A 15823-nucleotide genomic window follows, 5' to 3' on the forward strand; every position below is an offset into this window, starting at 1 on the left:
TCCTCATTCTTGCCGCCGTTCCTTCCCGGGGTACGGCAAGAACCCAATGGATCCCTAAAGCCCCACGAAGAAGAAAGCATGAGCATGAATACAAGTAGTAAAGTGGAAGAAAAGTATGCACAGATACATCCAATTCATGAAATAGTGAAAAATAAATATCAATGAAGGTGGGTTTCCTGGTAATCAAGGAAATACAAATTAAAAGAAAGAGCTACTATTTCACAGCTCTCCAAGTGGAAAATTTATAAATTCTCATACAACTAAGTTTAGGTGTGAACATCAGAATTCGCTCACACTGCTGCTGGGATTGCAAACTTACACACCACTTTGGAGAGCAATGTAACACCTAAATTCACAGAATATAAAGATGCTGCTCGCTCCCTGAGATTCCAGTTTTTTAGCCATGTATCCAGAATATCATATTTGCATGAGGAAGAATGATAAAAAATGTACACATGTAGCACTGTTCACAGTGGCATAAAATAACAAAGCAAAGCTGGTAAATAAACTGGTACACGAGTATGGTAGTAAATAGCAGTTAAGTGAAGAAGCAAATTACACAGGATTACATACATAAGATATAACGACTAAAAATTGGAAGAGGAAGGTATCTCCCGCGCCACCTTGTGAACAGGTTAGCTCTAAGGAGGGAAGGAGGAGAAGAGCACCAAGGAAGAGTACAAAAGAGTAACATTTTATTTCTTTAAAAATCAGAAGCAAATACAGCAACATAGTAGGTGAACAGTACAAGGGAATTTATATTTTTCACATATTTGAAGTATTTTGTAATTGAATGAATTTTAATGGGCACATATGGCTAACAGTAAAAAATAACATTATTGACACAACAAAAATGTATCAGGTAACAACATATTTAAGTTTCAGAAACATGTACATACATTAGTGCATGAGATAAGAATCAAAAATAGATTTTTAAAACTGCAATTTACTTGGGGTTTTGTAATGAGCTTTAAATCTCATGCAGTTTTAAATGCCTTACACTAAAATTTTAAAGGCTGCTACCCTTTTTGTTAGAGTTATTAAAGCTAGATAAATAAAGCTTTAATGTGGCATGGTCAATTTCAGTCTTATTTTAGAAAGCTTTTTCTTTAGCATATAAATAGTAACAAGCTTTACAATTATACTTACAAGTCTTAAATGTATTAAGAGTCCTAAGTATGAAGAGTAGTTAATAACTATAATTACTTACAGTGTTTTATCAAGAACCTGATGTCTTATTTTACTGTGGGAAAACAATGCTCTATTATTCCCTTTTCTTTTCTACTTAGGGTTTGAATCAGAAGCCAAGTACTAATATTTGGAAAGGTTATAAGTGAAGTTTTATTATAAAACCTCTTTTAAAGGAAAAGTATGGAATTTTCAAAAGGGAGCACAACAATCCTTTGGGATCACTATGTCAGAGACACAGAAAGATGGAGAGTATTTTACGAAAAGGGCTAAGAAGAGGTAGTAGAATTTTGCTCTATGTACTTCATTTACTGACTCTTTGGACTTCAAGACTAGAAGATAATATTTCCAAGGAAAATTTAGGAGGCAAACGAGTGGATAGGGCACTGCACCTATCAACACAACTCAAGAGATCTCTAACTCGCATGTAATATTTCACTCTCAACTAAAATCTTCTGACCACATTCATACCAATTCATTAATAGTCATTTTACCCAGCTGATGGTAACAATAATTTTATTTAACATGAGTTGCTCTGTGTCAATTAAACATTTGCAACACAGATGAATAGCTGATCTCTTAATTAGCCTAATTGTATTAGATAATGTTATTTCCCATGAAATGGAAGACTGTAATAAAATTACTCTAGGTTCCAAAGGAAGGATTCTTATACTTAATTTCACTTAGTAATAATATCCTTGTCTTTCATTTCTCAAGGATAAAGAATATTAGCTCCTGCAAGTCCCTTATGTAGTGTGACTCTGGCTAGTAGTAGTGAAATTTGCTTACAAAGTGAAAAGCCTCCTACAATATTTCTAAATGCTGATTTTTCCACCAATCCTTAAGTTTCAGTAGTAGTTATTAAACAGTCCAGTTACTATATCTCTTAAATGCCCAATATATAAAGACTCAAACTGAGCAATAAATTCATTTTCAAATTCACAACTCCAACTCCACTAATACATGGAAATAATTTCTCCATAACAAAAGGTCAGTGTCATAAATTTAATTTTCTGAATTTTACAACCCTTAATAAATGGAGGCACCTTAAAGTTCAGTTTACATTCTTTTATATAGGATTTCAGAGCATGCTTCAAAGAGCTTAAGATAAGCTACACTGATAGCTTAATGTCATTTTTATCATTAAAATCATCTACGAAAATCAGAACACTACTAATTCTGCAGTTATAACTAATAAATAAGCCTTAAAATATCTGTAGATGTACATCAACTCTCTCAATCATTGCCTCATACATGGACTATTCTAGAAAACAGATCAATAAATGATGGATTTATAAGTACAGCATCTTCAGAAATTTCAATTCTATAATTTAGGGTTTTTCATATTTTTAAATATACAAAGAGATTAAACCATTAATATAAATACTTCTCAGATATGTAATATTCTTTTGTAAAAGAAAATGTTTCCAAACATTTACAAAGCAATCTGAAGATAGGTAGACCTGATTTTTGCGATCATTACATTAACCAAAATAATTTTCCAGAGAAGGTCCTACTTAAAGGTAATGGTCACTGGCTTCTTCAAGTCAACACTTTCAGATGGATCCAAATCCCATCAATGCCTTTGCTTGATTTATTTCAGGGATTACTTCCAATGGAAAAAAACTCAGAAAAATGTCTCACGACAGAGTGGACAAGTGGATTTGTTGCTAGAGGTAAACCATTTGTACTGAAAAAGAAAAGGTTTTAAATGTTAAAAGAGTCCCTTAAAGCTAACATTTTTGCATCCTCATGTACCTTCTTTTTTTTTTTTTTTTTTTTGGTTTTTCTCTGGTACCGGGAACCGAACTCACGACCTTGCACTTGCCAGGGAGGCGCTTTGCTGCTGAGCTAAATCCCCAGCCCCTTTTTCAGTTTTTCTTTTTTTTTTTTGATCCTCATGTACCTTCCAAATAAACATAACTATCACTTCTAACAATTACACCATAATTCTTTCTACCAAGAGAATCCACTACAGTACAAGACCTTCTGAAGCAGCAGTGTTATAGTGTGTGTCTGAATGTCCCCCCAAAGCCTCATGCAGTCATGGGGCGGGCTTTTAGAGTTCATGATTGATCCGTGATCCAATGCTGGGATTATGGGTGTGGGTGCTACATCCGCCCTGGGGCTGAGAGTGTGCATATGTAAGGGAAGGAAAGAGGCTGCTCTCCGCCACTCCTCTCTTTTTTCCTCTTGCTGCTTTTTGCTATCTTCTACTGCCATGAACTGTTGCCCTCTGCCATGTGCCAGCCTGCCTTGGAGCCAGCCAAGTATGGACTAAAACCTCCACAGACTGTGAGGTAAATAAACCTTTCCTTCCTTAATTCTGGGCATCAGGTATTTTGTCTCAGCAATGACAGAAAAGTAACCAAGACAAGCAAACACAGGGCAATATCCTTTTTCGCGTATGATGTTTAAAAAGAGCAAAGGGCTGGGAGGTGCAATGGCACTGCTGTTGGATCTTGTGGCCGCTGTCAGGTCTAGCTCTCCCAAGAGCATCTGTTCCTTAACGGCTGGCAGTTCTACTAGAAACACCTACTTCTTAAAGTGCTTTGATGCTGCCAGTCTGCGTAAATTATGGATTACCTTTTGCGTATTTTAAAAGTTCACTTTTTAATGTCTCCCACTGATTACAACTAAGAAATTAAAAGTACAAAATGCACCATTTTCTAAAATTGGGTATTTTATATATATATAAAATACAAAAAATATAAGGCAGTTAATTTCTCTTTAGACTTACCAAGCAAGCTGAATGGAACTTTTTCTTGCATGTTCTACAGGCTTTTTTGGGGAGAGAATAGTTGAAACCATGAATGACTGAGAAACAGATCATGCAGTCTTCAACGCCCTCAAAGCGTTTGTCCACATTGTTTTTCCACAACGCTAAGCCTTCCATAATACTTCCATTCTGTTAACAGAAAGAAAAAGGAAAGATTCACTACACACATTCACAAAGTTTAAATCTGAATTATAACTGCAAGAGAACCTGCTTGGTCATATTTGCATCTCTTAAGTTTTATCAATGTTGCCTTTTTAAATTAATGTTCAAAGGAATGGATGTAATTTTTCTCCATTAACAGCTTCTGAGCTAATACTTCAAGTCTTACAGTCTTAGCTTCTTTGGTAAGAATCTTTTAATAATTAAGCCACTCAGATGAGCTATAATTTTTAACTAAAAATAATGAAATTAGCTTTTCAACTGATTTGCTCCACCTCCACAGTACTGGTGAAGATACTTGTCTAAAAATAATTTTCCTTTACTGTAGAATGCCTAAGATATCTCATAATTTACAAACACCACTGCAGAACACTTATAATTTGTTTAAAAGTCAAAAATCAGAGTCCTGGAACTTTTCTAATCCAAGGAGAGTTGAAATGCCAGAGTAGAGCTTGGACAGCACTCATTAGTCCGGTATCTTGCAGGATTTTCTTTTAAATAACTTCGTTATTACCACGTATTTGATCTACACTTTCTACAATGTCAGTGAAATAAAGTCACACCCTCTCATACACCAAAAAATAAATTAGGAAGCCTTGAATTTTAAAGAGACAGGTACCAGTTAGGCACATGATGTTTACAGAAGAATTTTATTGGATTTTAGTTTATTATTTCCATCTCAAGCAGAAGAGACACAGGCTGTGTTCAAATGCTCTCTGAAACCCTCGTGTCCCGCTGGCTTGGGAACTAACTGTGTCAGCAAACATGTACCTGATGCGTGAGGTAAGTGCTCAACTGCAGCATCCAGTTCCGCCACTGCTGGACGGCCACGCCCACTCTCTTCCCGCTCTCCACTGATATTGACCCCAGCGGATAATTTGAAGGCAGCTGTATTATAAGCTCAATGACAATGTCCTCAATAGTATAAGTAGCCATTACTTCTCGAGTAGTAGCTCGAGCTTTAACCTACAACAGAAGACAGGTAATTGTCTCAAATTCTTTTCTTTCATTCAAAACACATTTTGACAGATAGACTATCCTAGGTAGCTTCATAACAGAAAAAAGCAGGTAAGACATTTATTAAATAGGTTTAAAGTCCGGTGCGGTGGCACACGCCTGTAATCCCAGCACTCGGGAGGCTGAGGCAGGAGGATCATTGCAAGTTCGGGACCAGCCTGGGCTACAAAGTGAGCTCAAGGCCAGCCTGAACTGCATAGCGAGACCCTGTCTCCAAAAAGACCAAAAAATAAATAAATACATAAACAGGTTTAAATACTTGGCATGTTTTAGAGTGATCTGTGACATTTAAAACAAACATACTTCTTACAAAAAAGCAGGCTAACATACCAGGTTTGTCACAGTCATGGGTTTGTTTTTGAACAGACAAATGACACTAAGAGTACTAGCTATCACTCCTCTGTCTTTCTCGTCACACAAGAATCAGACAATAAAATGGCCAAATTTCTATAATTTTGAATCAAGGGCAACCATTTTTTGTGATGAAACTGAAAATGACAGATTTAATCAATATTTCAACAACTCTTTTAGAAAAAGCCAAGACAATACTAACCGTCATGCCATTGAATAGCTGTGTACTTGTCTGCACGGAAGATATTTCTTGAAAAGAAAGGACATTGCTGACATACTTGCTTGTAAATCTATCTACAATATTGAAAACACGCTTCTCACTGCTGTTCCACCACAGCCTAACCATGGCGGGCAGATCTTTTAATGTCATGTGATACACTGAACACGCCAAGTGTGGAATATGATATGGAAGAGTTGATGTTTCTGAGGAAAAAACAAATTCTTGGTGAGGGATATATATACTTCTTACTTAGAATGACAGGCTACTACTAGTATTTTCCTTAGAAAGCCATCGTTAACTGCTAATAGTGCTGTAGCTCACACAACATACCAGAGAAATGGGGACTCTTATTTTAACATCCTCCCACACATTCAAACTGATCCATAAGATTAGCAAAAGTGACTGAAAATCCCAACTGACACAAAAAATTCTGCCTAGAACGCACATTCTTTCACATGAAAGATCATGAATAAAATGGAACAAACATTTTTATAAAGAAGGAAAAAGTAAAGATTCTTTGTTATAAATTATGGCAAGGAGGCTGGCCTCAATTACTCTCCCCAGAACTCACTAAGCCACTATGCAAAAGTCCTAGAAAAATCACCTAAGACACACTCCATCCCCAGATCTCTAAGACATTTAAAATGCATACTCGTAGGCCGGGGATATAGCTCAGTGGCACAGCGCCTGCCTGGCAAATGCGAGGTCATGAGTTCGATTCCCAGTACCACCAAAAAAAAAAAAAAAATAAGACTTTAAAAAAAAATATATTCTTAGTAGACCATAATACTGTGGTATAGCCAACTGCATGTACATCTGTGCTCTCAGCTAAAATATGAGGTCCCAAGGTGAAAGATACACATTTTACTCATCTGTTTCCCTAGCTGGACACTACTTACTTACAGACCTACAAAATGTTACCACGTAACAAATACTTTTTCACAGAGTGCAAGACAATCTTAACATGATAAGCTTTCAACTGTATTAAATTCTTCACAGTTTTATCCACAAGATCTAATTACTTATCCAATTTAAAGAAATTTAGAAAAGGTGTGCATTTTAATGTCCTCATAATTAGGACTCACATCTGAGATTAAGCTCCAAATGCCCAGGGAAAAGTTTAGCACAACCTAGTCTGCACACAGTTAGCAGGAAAGGTACAAACGTGTTTCTTACTGACCTCTAATACTCAGCTGGAGCTCCTCAGTAAAGAATGTTTTGAAGTCCTTACTCGAGATCTCAAGAGTTGCCTCTCCATAGCTGGGGTTTTCTGGCATAAGCCTGAACAGGTGATAAAGTAATTTGTTCAAACTCTTTGTTTTCCTAAGGTACATTGAATACAGAGCCCGAAGCTGGTGGAGAGCAAAGATGTTGTTAGTGAACTCAATTAAATCAAAAGAATCAGAAAAGAACCAGTCAGCCAGGTGTGGTGGCACATGCCTATAATCCCAGCACTTGGGAGGCTGAAGCAGGAGGATCACCATGAGTTCGTGGCCAGCCTGGGCTACATAAGCGTGTTCCACTACCTAGTGCAGGCCCTGTCTCAAAACAGAAAAACAAACAAGCCAGAAAAACAAAACAAAAGAACCAATCAAACTATGAGCAACTATGTAAGAACACCAATAATAAGTGCATCATTTCGAAGTCTCAGAAGAGTCCTACAAAATGCATGCAATGTTCTTACTTCCCAAATGGGCCGAACAAGTGAGTGCTGCCTCCCTTCCTCGCAAACACCTCCCACCCTCACTGTCTCCTCCCTCACTGTGGGATGTACGCTTCTAGCATCTTTTTCAAATTGTCTCCTGTTACTACGCTCACCTTGACTTGGCACTGTCTGTTTGAGTCCAGAAAATTCATTCACCGTTTCCCAGAGAATCTAGCTCACTCTCCTCCCTTCCAAGTCCTTCACCTTGCAAATTCCCGCAAAAGCAAAGTTCCTCCTATCCTATGTCAAACACCGCAGCATCCCTTTAGGACAGAATGCAAAAACTAGTAAATGCTCAAAATGGTCTTGGCGTAGCTTCACAATTGTCTTAGCAATTAGAAACTTGCATAGAAAAATATGGATTTCTTGTTTCTCTTTTAAAAACAGGAAACTCTGGCCCCACTACAGGAGCACCGTAGCATGTGTGACACGTGCTTTACAACCCCTCCTTGTCCCTCCATAAGTCTACATTTTTCATTTACTTTGCAATTCTTTTTGTACATAATTTATTTTATTTTTTTTTCTTTTAAAGAGAAAAGAACAAAAAACTATAAAAACAATACAGAATTTCAAAACAAGATGATAGGAAATGAACAATGGCTGTTGCATTACTTATTGTTATCGTTATCGTCAAAGTAGCTGCTCAGATTCCCAGATATAGGTGTGCAAGATTGATCAAAACGCTGCAATTCTTGCGTGTGCAGCTGTTCTACTACACTACACACGTCACAGCGCAAAGATACCACTTTCTAAGCACTCCGACTACTCACACACAAGGATCAAGTTATAGATTTCAAACTCATTCTTAAAACATGTGGATGAAAACATCCTTAACAGAGAAATTTGGGGACACTACTGAGTACCCAAGCTTCACACTAACCGTAAAAGGGCACACTAACATTATGTGCTTCCTCAAGGAACACTGAGGACAAATCACAACGTGAGCAGTAAATGCTCCTGCTGAACATTAAGCAGAATATAATCAGGAGGAAACAAGAAGACAAACCCAAACTGTAGGACGGGCTTCCAAACAGCTGGACAAAACAGTGACAAGAACAAAACACTGGGGAATTACAGAAAGGATATAATCACTAAAGAAATATGACAGACAAGTACAAACATGACCCTTGATTCAACTTTCAATAGAGAAGGAAATAAAACTACAAAAGATGTTACCAGGACAGCTAGAGAAATATAAATCTAAATTAGATATTAGTGCATCAAAACTAGGTTTCTGGATATTATGTTTATGTGGGAACATACCCTCGTCCTTAGGCAATACCTGCTTCAATACTTTCAGTAAAGCAGTTTCATGTGTACCACTTACTTTCAAGTGGGTGAGCAGCAAAACAGTGAATACAGAGCAAATATGACATGTTAAAAATGTCTCAATCTGGAACGGTACATGACATTTTATTCAATTATTTTTCCAACTTCTCTATAATTATGCTTTTTTTTTTCCAAAATAAAAAGTTGGAAGAAAAAGAGAATTTTTTAAAAATTCATCATCCATGTCTTGACTTTTAAAAACACTCATGAATGGCCCAGAAAGCCCGTATTCAGGTACAGAAAACAGGTCCATACAAAATGTATGTCTGTTCAGAAATGTGCAAATTAACAGTTAACTCAGGGTCACGTAAATTAACATGCTGTTGAATTCACTCTGTCAAACGGCTAGATAAAAGTCTCAACATGACTGTGATTTGTGAAGGCAAACTGATAATATTCTTTGTTTTAAAAGTTGTTGGGTTAAACATAAATTATTTTAAAAATGTGGATTTTTACTCCCAGGATACAGTGTTTATTTTGTGATACCATGCAGAATAATATATGAATAAAATCTTTGTAAGTATGTAAATATGTCATAAATAAATAATACTTTGATTTATTTCCCCCCCCCCCGCCAAAAAAAATCTGTATGTTCACAGCAGCTTTAGTTCCAACGGCCAAAACTAGGAGAAACAAGCAAGTGGTCTATTAACAAATGAACAAAGACCAGAATATCCAAATGTGGACTCTTTCTCAGGCGTAAATGGAGAGCTAGTATTGGTACGTGCCACAACGGGAATGAGTCTGGAAAATACTGTGCTAAGCGAAATAAGCCAGACACAAACGAGCGCGTACAGGAAACGTCCACGGCAGGCAAAATCCAGAGACAAGCTGACAGGTTCTAGGCAGCTGTAGGGTCAAAGAGGAAATGAGAAGTGCTTGCAAATGAGTACGAGTTCGCTTTTAGGGTGCTGAGATGCCGAAAATGTTCCAATATAAGGTGTGGGAATAGTGCACAACTCTATATAGAATAAGATGAAACTACAAATGTGCAAACTTTAGGTTATGTGAAATATACCTCAATAAAGCTATAAAATGGTGGGGGAGACAGCCTTTTCCTGTTCAATTCTATATGGTAGGGATGTTTCTGAGAAGACAGTTTTTAAAATTCCTATGATTTAAGACCAATTGAATGGGAGGCTGAGGCAGGAGGATTGTTGCGAGTTCGAGACCAGCATGGGCTAAGAAGTGAGCTCAAGGCCAGCCTGAATTGCATAGCGAGACCCTGCCTCAAAAAAAAAAAAAAAAAAAAAAAAAAACCAAACAAAAAAACCCAACCCAACTGAAGTGTTTTTTTTTTGTTTTTGTTTTTTTTTAAGATTCTCATTTCATTTCAGGATTCAACTAATTAGTATTATTTGGGCTGGGGATTTAGCTCAGTGGCAAAGCGCCTGCCTGGCAAGCGCAAGGTCGTGAGTTCAGTTCCCGGTACCGGAGAAAAACCAAAAAAAAAAAAAAAAAAAATTAGTATTATTTAATGTTCTGATCTACATGTTCACAGTTCAGTTCAAGCTTCAGGCTCAGTTATACATGCTAGCTACTACTTTGCACTCCTCCCCCATCTTGACAATGAGAATGATGACACGGCCATTTTCCCAATTTCTGAATATGCAATGATGAAAACAAACCCCTTGTCAGAAGCCTCCCTCTGCTATGCTTTTGAACACATCAGCAGTATTTTAAGAAACAGATGTAAAAGCCCATCATGGAACTTCTGAAGCACAGCAACAGTGACAGCAAATAAAATTAGCTTGAGTCACAAATGTGAACGATAAGACCAGAGAACGTTCAGTCACTTCATCTTCCCCGCATAGCTGCAAACGCCAAGACGTACAGACTGACACATCCGGACAGATATGGGTTTGAGCGATAACACAGAGTATAGTTTACAAGTTCTGAAACATCCCATTGGAAAAGAAGACCATGAGCATTTAATCGCACTTTTAAGAAATGATAAAATCTTTTTAAACTGATCTGTCAAGAAACATGTTTACTACAAGGCTGATTCTGTCAAAGTTTGATAGAGTTTTTTAAAAAGGGGGGAACTTTCTAAAAAAAAAAAGCTACAGGTCTTCTTCACAATTAGTCTTTCTCCTAACATGAGACAACAGCGACATCTAGTGGCTGATAGAATAATTTGGGCAAAATAATCACAACTTTCACCATTTAGAAATAACACCTTGAATTAGGCAGATAATGTTTCAAAGATCTTCCTCTGAAACAGAATTTTTTTTTCTTTTTTTGGAACTCAATGCCTTCACACTGAGCTACATCCCCAAATCTTTTATTGTTCCCTGCAATAAAATAACTTAGCAACTATGTTAAGTTAGAAAAAATTGCCATCCACCCTTCAGGGATTAACTACTTCTGGAAAAAGGAAAAGTACATTTGGAGGGTGAAAGAGCAGTAACAGAAGCAAGCGTAACGGTAGTGAGGTTAACTGGATAACAATCAAAATGTAAGGCAAATCTCCTTCTATTCAAAAGGAAGGTAAAGTACAGAGACAGCTCGTTAGGACAGAACTGTCAAAAGTTGCTGTCTAGGTTCGATCCCCAGTACCGCAAAAAAAGAAATGAAAACAGGTGTCACATATTTACCTGAGATGAAGCAGCTTTGAAGAAAGTAAGTATTAATTTCCAAGTAAGGAGATACCCCAGAACATAACAGAAGTCTTCACTTAGTGGCTTAATAGTGACTATCTGTCCTACAGGAATACACCCCAGAATGTTTTCTAGTAAGTCCTCTTGAGTGCTCAGCAGAGACATCAGTACGGCTGGGGGTGACCTACAAAGAAATAATTCAACAGCACGATTTTCTTCATAACTTGTCCCTGAACATACCATGGTATTTATAAACTTCAAACATTTTAGAACAATCCTTTTCTATTTTCCCAAAACCTTTTAAAATGTTCCCCTCTACAGATCCAATTTTAACTCGTTTCACATAAAGACAACTATGACATGCTACAAAAATATGGACCACAGATGGGTGTAGTGGCGCATGCCTGTAATCCCAGCACTCAGGAAGCTGAGGCAGGAGGACCGCAGTCAGCCTGGAATACACAGCAAGATCCGGTCTCAAAAAACAAACACAAAAATATGGACCGTAGATGTTAGCACTTGAAGATACTTTTAGAAAACATCCAACTTCTGTTTTATAGATTAAAAAAAAAAAAAAAAAAAAAAAAAACATATAACCAAGGCAGCCAAATGAATAGTCCAGAAGCTATTGAAGTGAAGTATTAGGGTTTCCACACCTTACCCAGTCCCTGATCACATCACAAAGGGCAAAGTAAGGATGAAGATTTTACACTTTATCTCCTCATCTTTCTATTTTACCACATACTGTCTAATGCTTGGCAGTGTAAGAGACGCCATAATCATCACAATTTATCAGAAGGACAAACACAGGAAATAATCATGAGGTTTTTAAATCATAAGGCTGTATCTCTTCTTAGGAAATTTAACATTCACATTAATTCACAGCAATGAAAATTAATTTTCTTCTTTCTTGAGCCACTAAACTCATTAATACTTTCAGGTAAATTTATGAGATTGTGTAAAAGTAATATATTTATATCCTTTCAAGCTTTATCTGTAATACTCAAACATGTTTCTCCTTTTTTTTTTTTTTTTTTTTTTTTTTTTTGAGACAGGGTCTCGCTATGTAGTTCAGGCTGGCCTTGAGCTCACTTCGTAGCCCAGGCTGGTCTCAAACTTGCAATGATCCTCCTGCCTCAGCCTCCCAGTGCTAGGATTATAGGTCTGCGCCACCACACCAGGCTCTGGTTCTCTTTTTACGTCTGTAGTCTTTCTTCCCTTGTGGCTTCCTTCTCCCCACCCACCAACACAGGCCACTGTGCTTCTGCCTTTTTAACTTCAGCATCTTGGTGTCACACACCAGCCGTTCTCCAGCCCACTTCAGTGGTCACTAGACCTCACCCATCTCTCCATGAGGTCTGACATCTCTCCCCGCCCCACAGCCTGCAACACACTCACTAAAATCTGCTTCTCTCTCTTTCGTGGGGTACGGGACTGAACCCAGGGCCTTCACGCTGAGCTCCACTGCCAGGCCATTTTGTACTTTTTTTATTTTGAGACAAGGTCTCACTAAGTTCCCGAAGCAGGGCCGGAGTGCGCAGTCCTCTGGCCTCAGCCTCCCGGAGCGCTGGGATTACCGGCGTGCACCAGCACACTCGTGTCTGCTTGCTTCCCTCCACGATTCAACACTCACACACACTGCCACACGTAGCTGGTGGTGCCCACCTCATACCAAATTTCCAAAATCCTTAAAAATCACCATCTCAAGGCCACTCATTAAGTACTCTTCCGGCTTCATTTTCCATTACACCCCACCCCTATGCACACAGGCCTTCACCTTTTATTTTATGCAACAAATAAGCACTACTAATGTTTGCATTTGCTATAGGCCAGGAACTCCTATGGGGCGTGTGGGTATAATCAGGAATAAGTGACAAAATTCCTGCCCCGAGTTTACATCCCAGTGAAGGAAGATACAGTTAAAAAAAAAGTAACAAACACTCAACATTCCCCACACCCCTCCTGGACATCATGCCCCAGTGCTTCTAAACATGGCGTTTTCCTTTTTTTTCTTTGTTTTTTTTTTTCCAATACCGGAAATCGAACTCACAACCTTGTGCTTGCCAGGCAAGTGCTGTGCCGCTGAGCTAAATCCCCAGCCCATTTTCCTAACTCATACTATATTGCCTTTCCTGTCTTGCTAAGATGTTCTCTCACCTTAAAAGGCTAGTTAACATCTCTCTTCCTCAAGAGAAAGTGTTCTCTTCTTGGTGTACATTAATTGTGTCCCCATAACATGCTACCCAGGCATTTTCCCAGCACTGGTCATACACTGTATCTTCTACTATACTAATACCTTAGATTTGAAAATCCTTAAGAAAAGAATGCGTTCACTAAACACTGCATAGCCCCCTCAGCATTTAATAAATGCTACACACAAAGTGAGCACTCCACAGATGTTTCAGCTGATGTGCTGCTTCCCCAACTGCTATGCGACCCGAGTTCCAGTGAAAGAAGCGAACTGGAAACATGACTGAGGACCAACTAAGAGATGCAATCCTGTGGGTGAACGCTACATTTCATTTGCATCTTGCAGATAACTTTCAAAGGGTGCATCTGTAGAGTGAATATATCCTCTAAACTTCAAGCTTCTGCACCGTTTCAATCTTCCAACTACATGGTGAGGTGGATTATCAGGATTTAATAAACCAAATAATAAAGAGAAAAAAACTTACAAGGCTGGTTCTTCTTCTTCATCTCCGTATGACTTTAGATTATCCTGATCATACTGCGGTAATTCAGGCATCAATCTGCAATTAGAAGATATTTAAATAATTTATATTCAATTATTCATTGTTAAATCATGTATAAGAGTGGAAAGACTAATACTCATAAATAAAAATTTTAATGATTTTTTTTCTGAAATAATTACCTAAATGGCTAGACTACCTAAATATGAACTGTATCAGGAAAAAAAATGTCCTAGAACAGCAAACAACTTGGCATCCCTGTACTGAAATAGTCAGATCTTTTTATCTTTAAACTGACTTTTTAATGATTGAAAATAAAAAGTGTATATATATATATATATATATATATATACACACACACACACACACACACACACACACATACATATGCATACACACACATACATATATGAACACTATATTCATTGAACAAGAAAAGTCCTTACTTGTAGAGCATATGATAAACAGCAATTTGCACAGGTCTAGCTCTGGAGAGAAGTAACGGGACCAACGTGTTTAACAAAGTCTGGAGATTCTCAGGTAAGTTTGTTTTGGGGCCAGTCCCCAGTTTTGCAAGTTTGTGCCTCAACAGCTGATCCTTCGAGATATAAGTTAATGTTTCACACATGGGCTTCAACATTGCATTTTCAAAGGTGGTTTCAGACAGATCTTTATTTTTTCCTGATAACAAGAAAGCAAAAACATATACATCTCAAAAGAAAGTGAGTAACACCAATATAGGCTGACTGATAATCAAATGTCACTTGAGAAAATGAAATGAAAACCAGACTATAAACATTACAGCAGTCCTAACTGGATACATGCACTAACATACATTTTAGTTTAGCTCAACTGTTTCAGTGACTTATTCTACCTTTTAAAAAAGCAAATCTTCAATACAGGCTCCAGTCATTTAATTTATTCATGTTGCATAAATTATTATTATTTTAATTTGCAACTATTTTTCGATACCATGCCATTTTTTAATTCATTCTAAAGTACTCTAAAGCAGCAGCATATACACTGCTTCCAAGAAGCCAAGCTTTCTCTTCTAGCACTTTTACTGTATAGAACTATTTGTATTTTGTTTTAAAACATTCAACAAGTCATTTTCAATGAAGCTCATTATTGTGTCCTTTTTCACTTGCCTGTAATATTCACCAAGAGAGGTAAAAGCAAACTATGGATGCCCTGGGAAAAAAACTCTTTCCATTCACTGACTAGATTTACAGGAAGATTAGCGACGGCTTCCGGAGTGGCTGAATCAAAGAACGCGCTGAGGTCGCAGGCCAAGTCGCAGCTGACGCAGGCCAGTCGCTGTACGAGCGGAACAGGGTACAGCGCCTGATTCTCCTTGGTAGTCTGAAGACACAACAGAAATGCAACAGGTAAACTGGAACACGACAAATAAACACAATAAAGAGAAGACCCGCGTTCATTTATCTGCATTTAAAAATAAAAAGCAGTTGAAGCTTCAGGAGAAATTTATACAGTTCATTCATGTCAAAACAACTTTCTTTCAAAATCTGGAGTTCGAATTATAATCATTAATGAACAATTTATTCTGAACTAGCCTTTCATTTACTATCTTCAATTTACTACGGAAGGAAATATCATCTACCATTTACTCAGAAGACAATGTCATCTGCTTTACAGTACAGTACATTAACAGAATGTTTTTGATCACGTCAATAGCTCTACAAGTTGCACTGTTTTTGTTTTTTTGAGACAAGGTCTCACTGAACTACACAATGAGAACTCAGTATGTAGAATTCATACTTGCAG

At 37.6% G+C, this 15823-nt stretch overlaps 1 protein-coding gene across 1 annotated transcript in view; it reads right to left on the minus strand.

The window, feature by feature from the left end:
- Nucleotides 1-672: 672 nt before the first annotated feature.
- The window catches only part of Ltn1 (listerin E3 ubiquitin protein ligase 1), a 49200-nt gene continuing 34049 nt past the window's right edge, over nt 673-15823 (minus strand). The window contains exons 22-30 of the mRNA XM_005375608.2: nt 15187-15400; nt 14485-14719; nt 14024-14098; nt 11346-11532; nt 6895-7066; nt 5697-5917; nt 4898-5092; nt 3929-4096; nt 673-2878 (exon numbers count right to left, since the gene is read on the minus strand). Coding sequence (XP_005375665.1) covers nt 2816-2878; nt 3929-4096; nt 4898-5092; nt 5697-5917; nt 6895-7066; nt 11346-11532; nt 14024-14098; nt 14485-14719; nt 15187-15400 — 1530 coding nt within the window. The 3' untranslated portion in view covers nt 673-2815. The remainder of the gene's footprint in view (nt 2879-3928; nt 4097-4897; nt 5093-5696; nt 5918-6894; nt 7067-11345; nt 11533-14023; nt 14099-14484; nt 14720-15186; nt 15401-15823) is intronic.

The sequence above is a fragment of the Chinchilla lanigera genome, unplaced genomic scaffold, assembly GCF_000276665.1.
Source record: "Chinchilla lanigera isolate Chin_1 unplaced genomic scaffold, ChiLan1.0 scaffold00006, whole genome shotgun sequence".
In the NCBI taxonomy this organism is placed as follows: Eukaryota; Metazoa; Chordata; class Mammalia; order Rodentia; family Chinchillidae; genus Chinchilla; species Chinchilla lanigera.